At 45.8% G+C, this 16,727-nt stretch overlaps 1 protein-coding gene across 1 annotated transcript in view; it reads left to right on the top strand.

Moving 5' to 3' along the window:
* TMC2 (transmembrane channel like 2) overlaps nt 1-16,727 on the top strand; it is a gene marked incomplete at its 5' end in the record, with an annotated part of 53,942 nt that overhangs the window by 19,081 nt on the left and 18,134 nt on the right. Inside the window, 8 exons of the mRNA XM_084774529.1 lie at nt 3,189-3,270; nt 3,618-3,724; nt 5,134-5,232; nt 7,438-7,580; nt 9,674-9,821; nt 12,997-13,185; nt 13,959-14,138; nt 15,883-16,032. Coding sequence (XP_084630655.1) covers nt 3,189-3,270; nt 3,618-3,724; nt 5,134-5,232; nt 7,438-7,580; nt 9,674-9,821; nt 12,997-13,185; nt 13,959-14,138; nt 15,883-16,032 — 1,098 coding nt within the window. The remainder of the gene's footprint in view (nt 1-3,188; nt 3,271-3,617; nt 3,725-5,133; nt 5,233-7,437; nt 7,581-9,673; nt 9,822-12,996; nt 13,186-13,958; nt 14,139-15,882; nt 16,033-16,727) is intronic.

Genomic DNA, 16,727 nt, shown 5'->3' with positions numbered 1-16,727 from the left:
GTTTGGTTGATTATTTAATAGCTCTCAGATTTTGCTGTTGTTGTTGTTGTTGTTTCCAGACAGGGTTGCTCTGGCTGTCCTGTGTAGCTCTTGATATCCTGGAATTCATTTGTAGACCAGGCTGGCATCGAACTCAGAGATCCACCTGCCTCTGCTTCCTGGCATGTGCTGCCACACCCAGCTCTCAGATTTTTTTAATATGAGCACTTATTGCTATAAACTTTTCTCTCTCCAGCCTTAGCTGTGTCCCAGAGGTTCTGATAGGATATGCTTTCCTTATCATTCATCTCTAGAATTTTTAAATTTTCCCCTCTGGTTTCTTGGACAACCCACTGTTCATTCAAAAACATGTCTTTTAGTCTCCAAGAATTTTTGTGGTTTCTGTAGCTTTTCTTGTATAGATTCCTAATTTTAGTCTACTATGGTTTGATAGGACACAAGGAATTATCTCATTTTTAAAATTTTGTGTGGACTTGATTTGTGACCTTCAATATGATTCATTTTGGAGAATGTTCCATGTGCTTCTGAGGGGGAAAAAAAAAGTGTGTTCCCTATCCATTAAGTAGAATATCCTGTCTATGTCTGTTAAGTCCAGTTCATCCAAAGTATATTTATCTCTGAAGGGTTTTTTTTAATCTGTTCTTTGTTTGGAAGCTCTATCTAAATATCAGAGTGGAGTATTGAAGTCCTCCACTATTACTGCAACAGGGCCTCTGTGGCCTTTTCTGCCTCTTAGTGTTGTTTTATGAAATAAAGGCCTCCAGTATTTAGTGCATAAAAGTTTACAACTGGAGCCAGGCATAGTGGCACAGGCCTTTAATCCCAGCACTCGGGAGGCAGAGGCAGGTGGATCGCTGTGAGTTCGAGGCCAGCCTGGTCTACAAAGCAAGTCTAGGACAGCCAAGGCTAACACAGAGAGACCCTGTCTCAAAAAAAAAAAAAGTTTACAACTGTTAAATCTTCTACATGAATTGTTCATTTGATTTATATGTAGTGCCCTTTTAAAAAAAATCTCTTCTAATTAGTTTTGGCTTGAAGTTTAGTTTGTCTGCTGTAAGGATGCCTGAACCTGCTTTTTATTTATACACATAAATGTGTATTTGCCTGCACATTTATATTGCATCCTTCAGTAGCTTTTGAGGGGTTGTTTTGTTTTTGGTATCTTTGCCAACTAAGTATGTTTCTTGAACACAACATACCAGTTTTTTCTTTTTAAGTTTTACTTATTTATTTTATGTATATGAGTGCTCTGTTTTTATGCACACCAGAAGAGGGCACCAGATCTCATTATAGATGGTCGTGAGCCACCATGTGCTTGCTGGGACTTGAACTCAGGACCTCTGGAGAAGCAGTCAGTGCCCTTAATCTCTGAGCCATCTCTCCAGCCGCCACCCCCAAAATACAGTTTTTAACCCGGCCATTAGTCTGTATCTTTTCAGTGGTAAGATAAGGCCATTTGCATTTAATGTTATACAGAAAGAGGTTTGCTGTTCACTGTAAATCTGTTAAGTGATAGTCTGGTTCACTAAGTTATCTATTGATAGATAGGTCTGTGTGTGTGTGTGTGTGTGTGTGTGTGTGTGTGTGTGTGTGTGTGTATGTGCACGCACATGCCTATGTGTGTATGTGTGCATAGACACGCAAGCGTGAGTGCATGCATGTGTGTTTGCCTATGTGTGTGTGTGTGTGTGTGTGTGTGTGTGTGTGTGTGTGTGTTTGTAGCTGTAACACACTCCTGAGATAATCAGCTCAGGCACCTGTGAGTGCATGCATGTGCATGTGTGTGTGCATGCATGTGTGCCTATGTGTGTGTGTGTGTGTGTGTGTGTGTGTGTGTGTAGCTGTAACACACTCCTGAGATAATCAGCTCAGGCACCTGTGAGTGCATGTGTGTGCACATGCCTATGTGGATGTGTGTGCATGTGTGCCTGTGTGTATGTATGTTCATGCATGTGTGTGTGTCTATCTGTATGTGTGCTTGTGTGTGTGTGTGCGTGTGTGCGCGTGCGCACGCGCGTAGCTGTAACACATCCCTGAGATAATCAGCTCAGAAAGAGGAAAGAATATTTGGGTTCACACTGTTTCCTAACCCGTGGGTAACCTTGTTGCTTTGGGCCCATGGATGTCACAGCAAAGCACGTCCAGGATACACACAGAAAGAAGAGGCCAGATGTGATGCCCATCTGTAATCCCAGTACCCAGGAGGCTGAGCCAGGAGAACAATGAGCTCCAGGCAGCCTGGGGTCATAGCAAGACCCATCTCAGAAAGGGGGGTGAGGAAGAGAGAGAGAGAGAGATGAAAACTGGAGCAGAAAATTGCTCAGTTTGAGCAGACACCCAATGGCCTGGAGACCTCCCACTAGGCTCCCTGATCTAAAATGCTCGCCATCCCTCTGAAGCACTCACTGCTCTGAGAACAAATCTTGAGCTTGCCCGCCTTAGGTGGACAGTCAAGCTCCAAACTACAGCAGGGAGGAGGGACTCTCCTCCCTAACTCCCCTCAGCCCAGCAAGGCGAGTGATTCCCCGGGAAAAGAACAAGTGAGGCCTGGGCCGAGATCTCTCAACGCAGCTTAGCAACACGTCCAGCAAACTGATGATCTTGGCTCCCTGCTAAACATGAGTTATGGGGTTTCTATTTCCTTGGTTATGGTGTATCAGAGGACCCAGGAAATGTACATAGAATTTTAAATTTTATATCAAAATGTCCAGATTTGAATTGTCGTCTGCACTCCAAGCATGCAGTATGCCGTAGCCCTGGCTTCTGCAAGTGTTTCCTATCTCCATACAGACCCTCACTGCCACTGCCCTGCTTCTCTCAGCACCCTCCCCTACTGCTGCCAGGCCTTCTGGCCTCTGTATCCATGCCCCATTCTCTGCCCCATACCTCAACATTTACACACATGTGCACACACACTCACGCTCACATGCACACACAGTCACACTCACATACACATACACACACTCACATACACACACTCACACTCTCTCACACACACATACACACACTCACACACTCACATACACATACACACACTCACATACACACTCACATACACATACACACACTCACACACACACACACTACCACAGCCCTACTTCCCTCAGCATCCCGCATGACCTGACTGTCCCCCTTGGCGCTTATGGTTGACATGTTGGTGACTGAGGGTTTTATCTGTTTCGTTTCAGAAATGGGTGAAGTTTAAGAGGGACTTTGATAATTTCAAGACTCAGTGTATTCCCTGGGAAATGAAGATCAAGGACATTGAAAGTCAGTATTTGGCGTCGCTGTTTTTTTAACCGGTTTCCCTAGAGAAGTCTCCCCAAGGCTTGGATTCTGAGTTGACTCTGCCTTCTCGTCAGGTCATTTCCTAGCTCCTGTCCCTGCAGGAAAAGTGGCCATTGCATGAGCATAGGAACAGACTCAAATGCAGATCCCTCAGCTTCCGGTGTGAGAGCTCAGGAGCTCAATTCCCTCACGGGAGTCATTTTTCTGCCATAAGAAGGCAGCGCCCTCGCTGTTTATTTGACAGACTGATGTGAAAACCGCACCCAGGCAGGCAGCGCCAGGTTCCTCACGGACACATGTCACCACGCCATTCTTTCTCCCCCATCCAGGTCACTTTGGTTCTTCGGTAGCGTCATACTTCATCTTTCTTCGATGGATGTATGGGGTGAACCTCGTCCTTTTTGGTTTAATAGTTGGTCTTGTCATCATTCCAGAGGTAAGAGCAGAATTCTCTGTGCCTTTGACTAGTGCTGGGGCTTTCCTACAGCCTACAGTATCTTCATTTATAGTTCCAAATACTCTTTTTTATAAAAACTATAATCTGTCATTCTTTTAAAAACAATTTTTTTTTGAGATAAGGTTTTGCTATACAGTCCAGACTGCCCTCAAACTCACAATCCCCCTGCCTCATTCCTCCCAATGCCTGAATTATAAGCATGCACCACTATGCACAGCTTTGTTTAAATTAAGTACTCATGTCAGCTGCCCTGGTTGTTCAGTACAAAACATGGAACCAACATACGTAGAGTTCTGAATTAAGAAACCGATAACACATTTGCTGCTTTGTCTGTAACATACTTCCCAATAATAGGATAAATTAAAATCTAACCAAAAGCAAACAAACAAAACAGAACAGCTTGGGTGACACATACCTGTAATATCAACACTGGAGAGGCAAAGGCAGGAGAGCATTGCAAGTTCTAGGCCAACCAGAACTACAAGCCCAGACCCAGGGAGGGCCAGTGGCGGGTGGGAGGACAGACAGACAGGCCTGAACTCATGAACCTAAAATTAACCAGCAAAAGTAATCTCACATGGTGAAACAGCAAAACCAACACCACAAGAACTAAGAGCAATGGCACATGTCTTTATCTTTAGTATTTCTGAATATTTTATAAAATTTCTCCATTAGCCAATAGGTCAAAATATTGAACAGTTTGCATATTTTGTATTAGAAATACAATCTGTCTACAAGTAATATCACTGCAGAACCCCCAAATCCATGTATCTTACCGAAAAGTATTTGGGTTTATATAAAAGATTATACAAAAATGATCACAGTCATTAAATAGGCAAACACTGCCAGCAAATCCCTACACTCCTGCTCTCTGGTTTGTAATGCTGACACAAGAAAAATAAATCTAGAAGATCACTAGTAAAAATTAACAGACTAGGAGATTCCTATGAGGGTGCTGTGCAGTTTGTTGGACAAAAAACCAAACCCCCTTTTTTACAAAGCCAATCTAGAGTCTGGAGGTAGAGCTTAGCTGGTAGAGCAGGGTCTGCTCTTCGGGAGGACTGGAGCTCTGTCAGGTCAGGTGGCTCACAACCACTGGTGACTCCAGCTCCAGGGAACCTCACATCCTCTGCTGGCCTCCTCAGGTGCCCCATATACTCACACAGACAGACAGACACACACACACATACATGCACACACAAATAGAAAATAAATATCTTTTGAAAAGCCAATCCATCCTATCTCAGTGTATAAATCTGATCAAGTTCCGATCTTTCTCGTAGTCAGGGTGTGAGTGAGGCTCAGCTGACAGAAGGGCAAGGGATTTGTTAATATATTCATGGTTACAGTTTGCATTTTCTCCACTTACTCCTCTGTTCCCACGCGAGGTGCTGATGGGTATGCCCTACGGAAGTATACCCAGAAAGACGGTGCCTCGAGCGGAGGAAGAGCGAGCCATGGACTTCTCTGTCCTCTGGGATTTTGAGGTACAAACATGGTATCAACGCACTACCATTTTCTGATTATAAAGTTGATGTCCTTCACTCTCAAAGTCAAATGGCAGACCCCTCAGAAATGGGTGACAGCAAATTGGAGTAATTTCCCTGCTCCCAGCCTCATTGCTCCCAGCCTCACTGCTCCCAGCCTCACTGCTCCCAGCCTCACTGCTCCCAACCTCACTGCTCCCAGACTCACTGCTCCCAGCCTCACTGCTCCCAACCTCACTGCTCCCAGCCTCACTGCTCCCAACCTCATTGCTCCCAACCTCACTGCTCCCAACCTCACTGCTCCCAGCCTCACTGCTCCCAGCCTCACTGCTCCCAACCTCACTGCTCCCAGCCTCACTGCTCCCAACCTCACTGCTCCCAGCCTCACTGCTCCCAACCTCACTGCTCCCAACCTCACTGCTCCCAACCTCACTGCTCCCAGCCACACTGCTCCCAGCCTCACTGCTCCCAGCCTCACTGCTCCCAGCCTCACTGCTCCCAGCCTCACTGCTCCCAACCTCACTGCTCCCAGCCTCACTGCTCCCAGCCTCACTGCTCCCAACCTCACTGCTCCCAGCCTCACTGCTCCCAACCTCACTGCTCCCAGCCTCACTGCTCCCAGCCTCACTGCTCCCAGCCTCACTGCTCCCAGCCTCACTGCTCCCAACCTCACTGCTCTCAGCCTCACTACTCCCAGCCTCACTGCTCCCAGCACTTCTCTTAATCCTTTATTTCATCCAGAATCCCTAAGAAAACATCCTATATGTAAGTGGGTAATGTGAATGTTGAATTAATTGTTGAAAAGTGATACTTTCTTTAGATATGACCCTTTCCCACCCCTTACGTCTGTGCTGTGCTCATTTGATCAGGGCTGCTGTCAAAATACCCTGCCTGTTGTGTGCATGGGGGGGGGGGGGGTAACATCTCCATTTCCTGGGCTGCCAGAGTGAACGTCCTAAAATGCAGATTGCAGCGAGTTCCTCTCCTACATGAGCTATTCCTTGCTTCCAATTCCCAGTGGAATTAAAGCCAGAGTTCTTCGATGGGCTTACAGAAGAACTGTGTGCCTCCGACTGTGTGTCAGTGCCCCATATTATCACGTCAGGGATGTCTCTACGCACACAGCAGGCTAGCCTCACCACCCTGCTGATGGGCCTCTCCCTGGGATCTTCTTCCATCTTTTATCAGCCCTCATCCTCAATGCCTGTCATCTGTAGCTTCAAAGGGTCCCTGGGGTCACACAGCCTGGCAACAGTGCTGCCTACAACAGGCCATGGGCCTGGCATCCTCCAACTACAGAGTCAAACTTGAGTCTCCTCAGTAATGAGTAACGACAGGGTGGGGTAATTTCCCACGGTTCCCAGCCACACTGCTGCCAGGGATTTTCTTTACTCTTTCTTACCCGGGAATCCCTGTTGAAATCTCTTCCCTACCAAAAGCAAATGGAACGCATTCAACAACAGCTCTTTATGTTGTGTTGAGCAAAGAAATATAAAAGCACTAAAAACCTAAACTAGTATTATATATTTTAAAAGTTTACTCATTACTAAATCCAAGAACACTTAAAAGTCAAAAATAAAACAGATGAGATGGCTCAGAGGGTAGGTATGCTTGCCTGTGAGACTGACAACCTGGGTTAACCCCCCCCAAAAAACCCACATGTAGAAGGAGATAATTTATTCCCATGGGTTGTCCTCTGACCCCCACATGTGTACTGTGGCACATGTGCATCTACACATACATACACACACACACACATACACACACACACACACACACACACACACACACACAATTAAAACAAAACCAAATGTAAGGTTTAGGTTGTCTGGGGTCATTTTGAAATGTTATGAAACTCCACAGACGCTTGTCTATTTCTGACACATTAAGAACATAGCTATTTAACACAATAGACTCAGAGCTATGCATTCTTGAATGCTCACGCTGGGCACATGTGCTCACACGCATACACACACTGGCCTCTCCTTCCCGAATTCTCCATGCACTCTGTGCAGTGGAGGAACGGCGAAGGGCTGGGTAATGGCGGCAGGTGGCTTCTGGAGACACTATGAATTGAACAGTTAGACGCGTCCTCTCCGTAGGCTTGTTTTAAAATGCTAAACAGAAATCCCTGATAGAACGGCAGTGTGCAATTAGTCTCCTCTGAGGTTATAATCCCAGAGACTTTGGATGTCTTTCCTACAGGGCTACATCAAATATTCAGCTCTCTTCTATGGCTACTACAACAACCAGAGGACCATCGGGTGGCTGAGGTACAGGCTGCCCATGGCTTACTTTATGGTGGGTGTCAGCGTGTTTGGCTACAGCCTGATGATCGTCATTAGGTCGTAAGTGTCTTGCTTGCGGGGTTTGATCTTTCGTCATTCAAACAACTCTCCTCTGACTCCTCTGTGCAGCCTTACTCTTACGATAATCAAGAGGAAGCAAACAACCAACCTCTACAAGTCTCCTAGTTCCTTGTGTTATGGCTGTGACATGGTTACTGACAAAGGCAACTTAACAGAGAAAGGGCTTATTTGGGCTCACAGTTCTAGGCACAGCCCGTCGTGCCTGGGAAGCTCTAGTAGCAGGAGCTTGAGGCACCTGGCCACGTTGCCTCCACAGTCAGGAAGCAGAGAGTGATGACGGATAGTCGCCTCAGCCGTTGGGTCTTCCCAATGCTACTACCCTAATCTAGATAACCCCACAGCAACGCATCCAGAGGTTGTGTCTCCTAGGTGATTCTGGAGCTTGTCAAGTTGACAATTAGGATTAGTGATCATATCAAGCTAATGCAGATGATGAAAAATATGTAATAAGCCAGATAATATGTGAAGCTCTGGGAAACGAACGTTATGAAATGAAGCACCTTTAAATAAGGCAGAGGACAGTTATGCTAAGTTTGAAGTGTAAAATGTAAGCAGAAAAGGCACGCATGCAAAGACCCAAAGGCAGCAAATGATTCTAGAATTCCTATCTACGTAGCCCGTCCAGTTTCCCCTAACCAGCAAAAGGCTACTGCAGCTTAAGAGGGTGTGTGGAGCCTGATAAGGTGGCCGGGTGTTTGCAGGTCTGTTTCTGCCTTTCTCCATGGCCCAGTCTCTTCAGAAGAACCAAAGAAGGTGCCAGTCCTGTCATTTACAAAGATACAGCAAAAGGATTTGTATGTCTGTGGTTAATCACGGCAGCCTCTCTAGCTACAGTTCTACCTTCCTGTAGTCAAAACTGGCCTTTACATGCTGGTGCCTCATTTTCTTTTTATATATATACTCCTCAGTTGCTCTCTGTCTTATTCTCGCTGAACCTGAAGTTTATCAATTCAGCTGTACTATCTGGCCAGTGAGCTCTGGAGATCCCCCTGCCTCCACCTCCCCTCTAGTGGCAGACACACCCAGGGCCTAGGAGCCCCGACAAGCTCTAACAATGAGTCTACCTCCCCCAACTTTATCTGTTCCTCTTAATTCATGTTCTTTGAAGAAAAATTAGCTCAGTCCAAAAATATCGGATGTTTCTGTGATAAAGCAAAAATACCTAGGTCCAGTGGAACGGCAAGTCCAAAACAGACAACAGGCAAGATAGAATTAGGGAGGAGCAGAAAACCCCCACACTATCTGGTGAAATTCATGGCTAGAATTCTGTGGTTTCCATGGGGCTGAGCACCAGGGTGTAGAGAGAGGCTGGGTCAGGTAGGACAAAGCAGGCAGCCATCAAGGAAGATGAAGTGTTTCCATCCAAGCCTGCTGAAGGGTGTATTAACCAGATCAACTATGCAACATCCTCAAGAATTACTGAATTTCTATTAAATACCTATTTTATGTATATGAGTGTTTCTTGCCTACATGTATGTAAATCTACCACATGTATGCCTGGTGCCAGGCAAGGTCAGAAGAGGTTGTCAGATCCCCCGGATCTGCAGTTATAGACAATTGTGGACCGCTGTGTGGGTGCTGGGAATCGAACCTGGGTCCTCTGCATGTGCAACAAGTGCTCTTAACAGCCGAGCCATCTCTGCCCAAGTTGCTGAGTGTTATATCAGAAAAAAAAAATGCATAGCTCTAGCCATGAAAGTTAGGTAACTTAGACCTGTTTCTGTTTGAGAATAGGGTTCCCAGGTCTGCAGACTGGGACCCAGACTGGCTTGACCCAACCGAGTCAAACCTCAAGAAAGCTAATGCAAGGACAGAAAACATAATGAGCTGTCCTCTGTCTTACAGACTCGTCACCCAACTAACACCATGGCTGCTTGCAGGGAACTCTGAATTTTGGGAGAACAGTTCTCTGATGTAATCAAAACTGTCCTAGCTAACGTTCCCTCCCTGGCTTGTCCCTTCACTGGATCCCATCTTATCCTTGTGCCCAAGGCTGACTTAGGCCAAGGATCCCATTGGCTGACGTAGCAGCAAAGAGGCAGGTGTAACAACAGTGACCGTATGTCCTCCAGGATGGCCAGCAACACCCAGGGGAGTACCAGTGAAGGGGAGAGTGACAGCTTCATCTTCAGCTTCAAGATGTTCACCAGCTGGGACTACCTCATTGGGAATTCAGAGACAGCTGACAACAAATATGTCTCCATCACCACCAGCTTCAAGGTAGTGCCTGGGGCTGCTCCTCCTTCCCGGTCCCTCTGCCTACTGGGAAGCTTCCCCGACTGGGTGAGAGGAAACGGGGTCTCCAGATAATCTCTGAGAGGCAGGGCATTAGTACACCCCCCTTCTAAAAAGTTGTTCACGACAGGAGCACTCTAGGAATCTTCTTACATGGCAGAAAATCCTGACTTCTCAAGTCTGGCCTGCCTTTTCCCTCGCGATCCTGCTTTCTGGTGGAATTCGTGGAAGGATTCATTGGGAACAATGCATGTCAGCCTTCTCTATGTGCCACAGCTGTCTAAGGAGCTTTAAAACTGTCCTGCCCAGGGAGGGCCTTTGGGATTCTTATGTGATTGGTTAGCGTTGTTGTTGTTGTTGTTGTTGTTGTTGTTGTTGTTTAGGTTGGCTGTTTGTTTTTCTAAGGTTCTCTAAGTACTAAGACACCCATTTAAGGATGTGGAAATGAAAGAATTAACATTGTGTTTCTTTATCATTTTTACATATATGTATGTATGTATACAGTGCTCTGCCTGCATGTACACCTGCCGGCCAGAAGAGGGCATCAGATCACATTTTAGATGGTTTGTGAGCCACCACGTGGTTTCTGGGACTTGAACTCAGGACCTCTGGAAGACCAGACAGTGCCGTCTCTCCAGCCCAACACTGTGTTTTTTACAGTCTGTCTCTTACAATCCTCATTATTTTGTTCACAAGAAATCTGAAGTGGGCTGGGGAAATACAGTTCAGCCAAAATAAATAACCTGACCAGAGTGTGGTAAACACTCGCAGTCCTGACACTCAGGAAGGAAGGTAGGAGGATCAGGGGTGAGAGGCCAGGCTGGGCTACTTATACAGCAAGACCATGTCTCCATCAAGACAGCATGAACCAGACAGGAAATAACTGAATAGAGGCAGCCATTCTCGGAGACGTCACGTGTTATATTGTACCTCTGTGGCTGTGAAAACAACTACAAGCCTTTGAGACAGGGGTTTTATTATGTAGCCCAGGATGGCCTTGAACTTGTGGTTCTCCTGCCTCGGCTTCCTGAGTGCTGGAATTAGAGGAGTGGCCTCACTATAAGCTGGCTTCCACTCCAAGACCTTGATGGTTCAGTATTTCTCCCAGCTGACTTGAGAGACTCTTTGCCAATGACTCAGCCCTTGCTGAGCATCTGTTGTGTTTAGCTCTCCTTTCATTTCCCCTCAGTAGCCCAGCCCTACCTGGGGGGAAGAACGGGTCTTCGGCTCACAGTCAGCAAAGGATTTGAACTCACTACTCAGTAAACGGGTTTGCTGTGCCCGGGTCCTGTTCGCCTGGCAGTGGGTGGATGGGGAGCCCAGTCAGCTCTGGCCTCTCCTCTCAGCAAGTGGGCTGTGGCCAGCTGCAGCCATGGGCAGAGAAGGCTGGAGTGGCTGTGGCTCTTCCTCTAGACCAGACCAAGGGTCACGCCTTGCCTACGAAGCACTGAAAATAATCAGGAATAAAGCATTTTTTACTAAAAGCAGAGGTAATACACATACACATACTATGGGTAGTCTCTATGACAACCAAGGCCAGCAGAGTCAAGATCCACATGAGGCAAGAAGGATGTCTGGTTAAGCACAGCTCAGTAGCTAGTGTTGGTCCAAACTTCAAGATTCTGACACTGAGGAGTTTATTTTAGGCATATGTAAGGGCAGCACAGTTAGGACATTTTCCCCCCTGGTGATAAATAATTCAATCCCAAGTGCATAATAAAACTTAAAACAAGACTACGCTCTTTGTAAGTCAATGTGATGTCTTCCAAGATGGGGTCCTATAGCTTGCGGCATCCCAAGTGTCTAGACAAGGTTATAGTGTGGTGTCGGTCATTCAGGTACCGCAAACACCACCAGGCTGGTAACCATCTCTGCTCCCAGCCTCTGGGCAGAAAGCAGGCTATACATCTCTCCCTGTGAAGAGACAACCCTGTGTGTGTAAAATCTCCAGTTTTCCTAGTGCTTGCCTGTGAGCACAAGAGCCTCTGTGCCCCCTGCACATAACAGGGTGGCTGTGAGGCGTCTGTGAGCTAACATACACTGCCTGCCTGATGAGTGAGCTAAACCTCAGCGTGAACACAGTAAGTGGTGAGTGGTAGAGAGGCCTCCTCCCAAGCACACAGTCCAGGAGACCACGTTTACCCATCCCAGTCTGCCTGTGCTGCTCATGTCTTCATAGAGTTCCCAATGCAGGACACAAGCACAACACTCAACTGTATTTTATACTAACAGAAAACAGAAAACAAATAAACCGATTTTAAGTTATATATAACAATGTCCCAAACATAAATATCTAGCAATAAATTAAGACTTCTTCTAATGAGAGAGAGAGAAAAAAAAAAGATGAGGACCAAATCTAGACTGTTGCTTGGTTTTGTAAATAAAACTTTATTGAAACAAAATCATGGACATTTACTTATATATTATCTATGGTTATTTTCATTTAATAATGGTGGTGGTGAAGTGGTGAGAGAGACACATGGACTGCAAGGCTAACAATACCTACTATGTGAATTTTGTAGGATATTTGACAACTCCTGTACTTAAAATCTCTAGATTAGAAGTTTAATCTGAGGGGCTGGAGAGATGGCTCAGAGGTTAAGAGCACTGGTTGCTCTTGCAGAACCCACACGGCAGCTCACAAATGTCTGTAACTCCGGTTCCCAGGGACCTGACACCCTCCTCTGGCCTCTACACACACTAGGCATACATGTAGTACACAGGCATACATGCAGGCAAAACATCTATATACATTTTTAAATTTTAATGAATTAATTTTTCTTAATTTGAATGTATTTGGTCTATTGATTTAAAACAACCCTAGATAGCTCATTGACGCTACTGTGGGCATTTATATATGCAGTGTGGTCAGTAATATTAACTGTCCTATTGGTTCACTGTTAGATTGAGAAATAATATTTAGTACTAGGTCTCACACATAGTAAATCTCAGATTTCATTGTTACAAAATAACCAAACCCAAGATAACAATAAGAGCACATATGTAAATACATATATTACATATAACTGTCTATGGGATACTACATCAACTCCTCTGTATTATTTACTGAAATATAAACAAGTATTCTCAGGGATCCAACAACCATAGGTGGCTGGGTTCCTTGCCTGACGTTATTCTCATCTCGTTTTCACATACTAAGGAATCTATCGTGGATGAACAAGAGAGTAACAAAGAGGAAAATGTCCACTTGACAAGATTTCTCCGTGTCCTGGCCAACTTCCTCATCCTCTGCTGTCTGTGTGGAAGCGGGTACCTCATTTACTTTGTGGTGAAAAGGTCTCAGGAATTCTCCAAAATGCAGAATGTCAGCTGGTATGAAAGGAACGAGGTAAGACGGGCATCTCCAATGAAGCCAAGAGTGAGGGAAAATACCGACCTCACTCTGATGCCACCCAACACCATCTTTTGGCCTCTGCAGGCACCCAGGCATGCATGGATGCACATATACATATGCAGGCAAAACACTCACATTTATAAAAATAATTAATTATTTATTTTTCAAAGACACATGATACTCTAATTTTCTTTTCCTTATAAATCAATTGCTCCTTTTGCGTTGGGTTGGGGGGTGTTGAGACATTATTTCTCTATGTAGCCCTGGCTGTCTTGTAAACCAGGCTGGCCTCAAACTCAGAGATCCACCTGCCTTTGCCTCTCAAGTGCTAGGATTAAAGACATGCACCACCACAACTGGCAAATCAATTGTTCCTACTGCTAAAAGAGTTTCTTTCTTCTTCTTCTACTCCTTCTTCTTCTTCTCCTTCTTCTTCTCCTTCTTCTCCTTCTTCTTCTTCTTCTTTTCTTTTCTTTTTTTTTTTTTCTTTTTTTGGCTCACTAACTTCACTAGGCTAAATTGTGGTGTGTTAGTCTGGGTTAACATTCTCTGCTAGATAGGATATGCATTCTGAATTCTTAATTTGGGTCATTATGTTTTGTTTCATATTTAAAGAGTGAGTTATTGAGTTATGATTTTAGAGTTTTGGCTTTTTTGTAGACTTTTCCGAGTCTTTGCCTATCTAATACTTTTTGTTTTCCTAAAGTTCTTAACGTCTGTCTTCGTTTATTCCTTATTTTAAAACTCTCCTCTCTTCACTGCTTCAGGTGGAGATCGTGATGTCTCTGCTTGGAATGTTCTGCCCGCCTCTGTTTGAAACCATCGCTGGCCTGGAGAATTACCACCCGCGCACTGGGCTGAAATGGCAGCTGGGGCGCATCTTTGCACTCTTCCTGGGGAACCTCTACACGTTCCTCCTGGCTCTCATGGATGACGTCCGCCTTAAGGTAAAGCCCACACACTCCACTGTGACTTCTGCCTCCCGTATCCCCTTTTATAAATAATGAATTTACCATGCATAATTTCTGTTAATTAAATAAATGTTGGAAGTATATGAAGAAAAACGAAAAAGAGGGTATCTCCAGAATCTATAACCCAAAGGACACAGTCGCAAACATTTGCTATGTTTCTTTCCTGCTTTCTACATCATGTCTATATCACTTAGTACTCTTGTATTTTTTAAAATATTTGTTAAAGATTTATTTATTTGTTTTTATGTAGACAGTGCTCTGCCTGTATGCACAACTGCAGGCCAAAAGAGGGCATCAGATCACGTTATAGATGGCTGTGAGCCACCATGTGGTTCGGCTGGGAATTGAACTCAGGACCTCTGGAGGAGCAGTCCATACTCTTAACCTCTGATTCATCTCTCCAGCCCCTACTCTTGTACTTTTATGCAGGTTTTTCCATGTTGCTTCACAGCTGTCATGGCTAGTCAATAACCAAGTAATTGCCCACTGATGTGATAGGTCATGGTTGGCCAAACTGCTCATCAGTGCTTGTCAGTCGTGTGGTGGAACACTTGTGTGTTACACTCTTGGGTACAGCAGGGAGCTAGACACGGTCCTGGTCCAAACAGCTTCGCCCTTGGGGTCAGGAGACAGACTCATTCGCTATAACACACTGTGAAATACATTTCAATGGGGCACAAGTCTGAGGCAGCGGGTCAGAGCACAGGAGAAGCTGAATCCCCAGCCCGGGGAGTATCAGCACTTACTGGAGAAGCTCAGGGAAGAGCTGCTGCTAACCGGGCACTGCAGGGTGGCTGGAGAAGGGAGAACAGAGAAAAGAATAGAAATGTGGAGGGAGGGCTGGAGAGATGGCTCAACAGTTAAGAGCACCGACTGCTCTTCCAGAGGTCCTGAGTTCAATTCCCAGCAACCACATGGTGGCTCACAACCAACTGTAATGTGATCTGATGTGCATGGTATACATAATAAATAAGCAAAAAAAAATATTTTTTTTTTTAAAGAAAGAAATGTGGAGGGAAGGGTGAGCCTTGCTCACTCCTCGCCCTCACTGCTACCCTGTTACTACTCTGCAGGAACTTTGCCCTGAGGTCGATTACAGGAAGTTATTGGAAGGTTCTAACAATGCAAGTGACTAGCACGGGTCCATAGTCCTTCCACCGCCTCTGGCTTCCCTCCTTCCCCCAAGAAATTGCCCCACCCTACTGTGCCTTGTAGTTTCCTCTGGGGGTATAGTTCTCTGAGCCTAGTTGGCTAGTGTCAGATGTCACTGCCTCGAAGGAAGCCTCTGTGCTCCCCACTACCTGAGGTCCCCAAAGACAATTTCCCACAGTTCATTATCTCCCTGTTTTCTAAATGTGCATCTCTGTTTATTTGCTAGACTGTGGACTTCCTGAGAGAAAACCCTTTTCCTCACTCTTGTGTCACCAGTGACTTGTATGTACAGACTAGACCCTGAATAGATGGGTAGGCGGGCGGGTGGGTGGATGGATGCTAACTTAGAGGGGGGGGGGAGAAACTCCACGGAAAATATCAAAGGGCGTCAGCCCGCTGCACCCTGTCTTGGTGGATTGAAAGCCTGAGAAGATAATTTCTGAAAAGATTGTCCAGGAGTAAAGCGAAGGCCAGATGGCAAGGTTGGAGCTATCTTTACTTGTTCCCATGGAAACAGCTGAACTACCCGTGCCTCCTTCCAACTCCCCATCACCACGCTCTCTTCCAGCTTTCTAATGAGGAGAAGATCAAGAACATCACTCACTGGACCCTGTTTAACTATTACAATTCCTCAGGTGGGAATGAAAGTGTGCCCCGGCCACCACCACACCCTGCAGACGTGCCCAGGGGTTCTTGCTGGGAGACAGCTGTAGGCATTGTGAGTAGACACCTCCGAAAAGGTGACCCTTGTTCTCAGTTCTTTCTTGTTCCTTCTTTGATCTTTCCACTCGGGAAATATCCCTGAAAACTCAAATGACCATCAAGCAGGCATTTCCTAATCAGCTTGGAAGGTCCAGGATGAATAGAGCAGACCCTGTGCATCCTGGAACCTCGCATCTATCTGCTGTCTTTAAGCTTGTGACAACCAGACATTTCCTGGGGAGATGCAACACACATGGCTACTCACCCCAAATAGGGTACTCAGGGCAGACCAAAGTACAGACACCACTAAAGTCCGACAGGTGAGTGATGGGTTTTATGGAGGCCATTTATAGGAATGTGAGTGAAGGGTTACTTACCAGAGCAGAAACAATTCAAAGGCAGCTACATCACTGAAGCCCACCCCAGCATGGGGGACAGCTCACAAAAGCTGGGAACCTGGAGCCCACTGCACAGCCTACAGGCAGTTTGACAAGTTGGAGTGTCCTTCCCAGGTGCCTCAGTTGGTCTGTGCTTCCTATGGGCAGCTGCTGGACTTGGGGGTCTTTGCAGCTTAGCTTGTCTGAGAGTCTTCTTTGCAGCTCAGCAATTTTTATTGCTTCCTTTTGGGAAGGAGGAGCCTTGTGTTTCTGGTAGGTTTCAGGGAGTTCCTGAAGCTATTTTGAGTTGTTTACCTTCTAGCTTAAACAAACA

Source organism: Acomys minous (genome assembly GCF_964271855.1).
Source record: "Acomys minous genome assembly, chromosome: 3".
In the NCBI taxonomy this organism is placed as follows: Eukaryota; Metazoa; Chordata; class Mammalia; order Rodentia; family Muridae; genus Acomys; species Acomys minous.
Note: the sequence above shows the minus strand (reverse complement) of the source record. Positions and strands in the feature narration are given on the sequence as shown.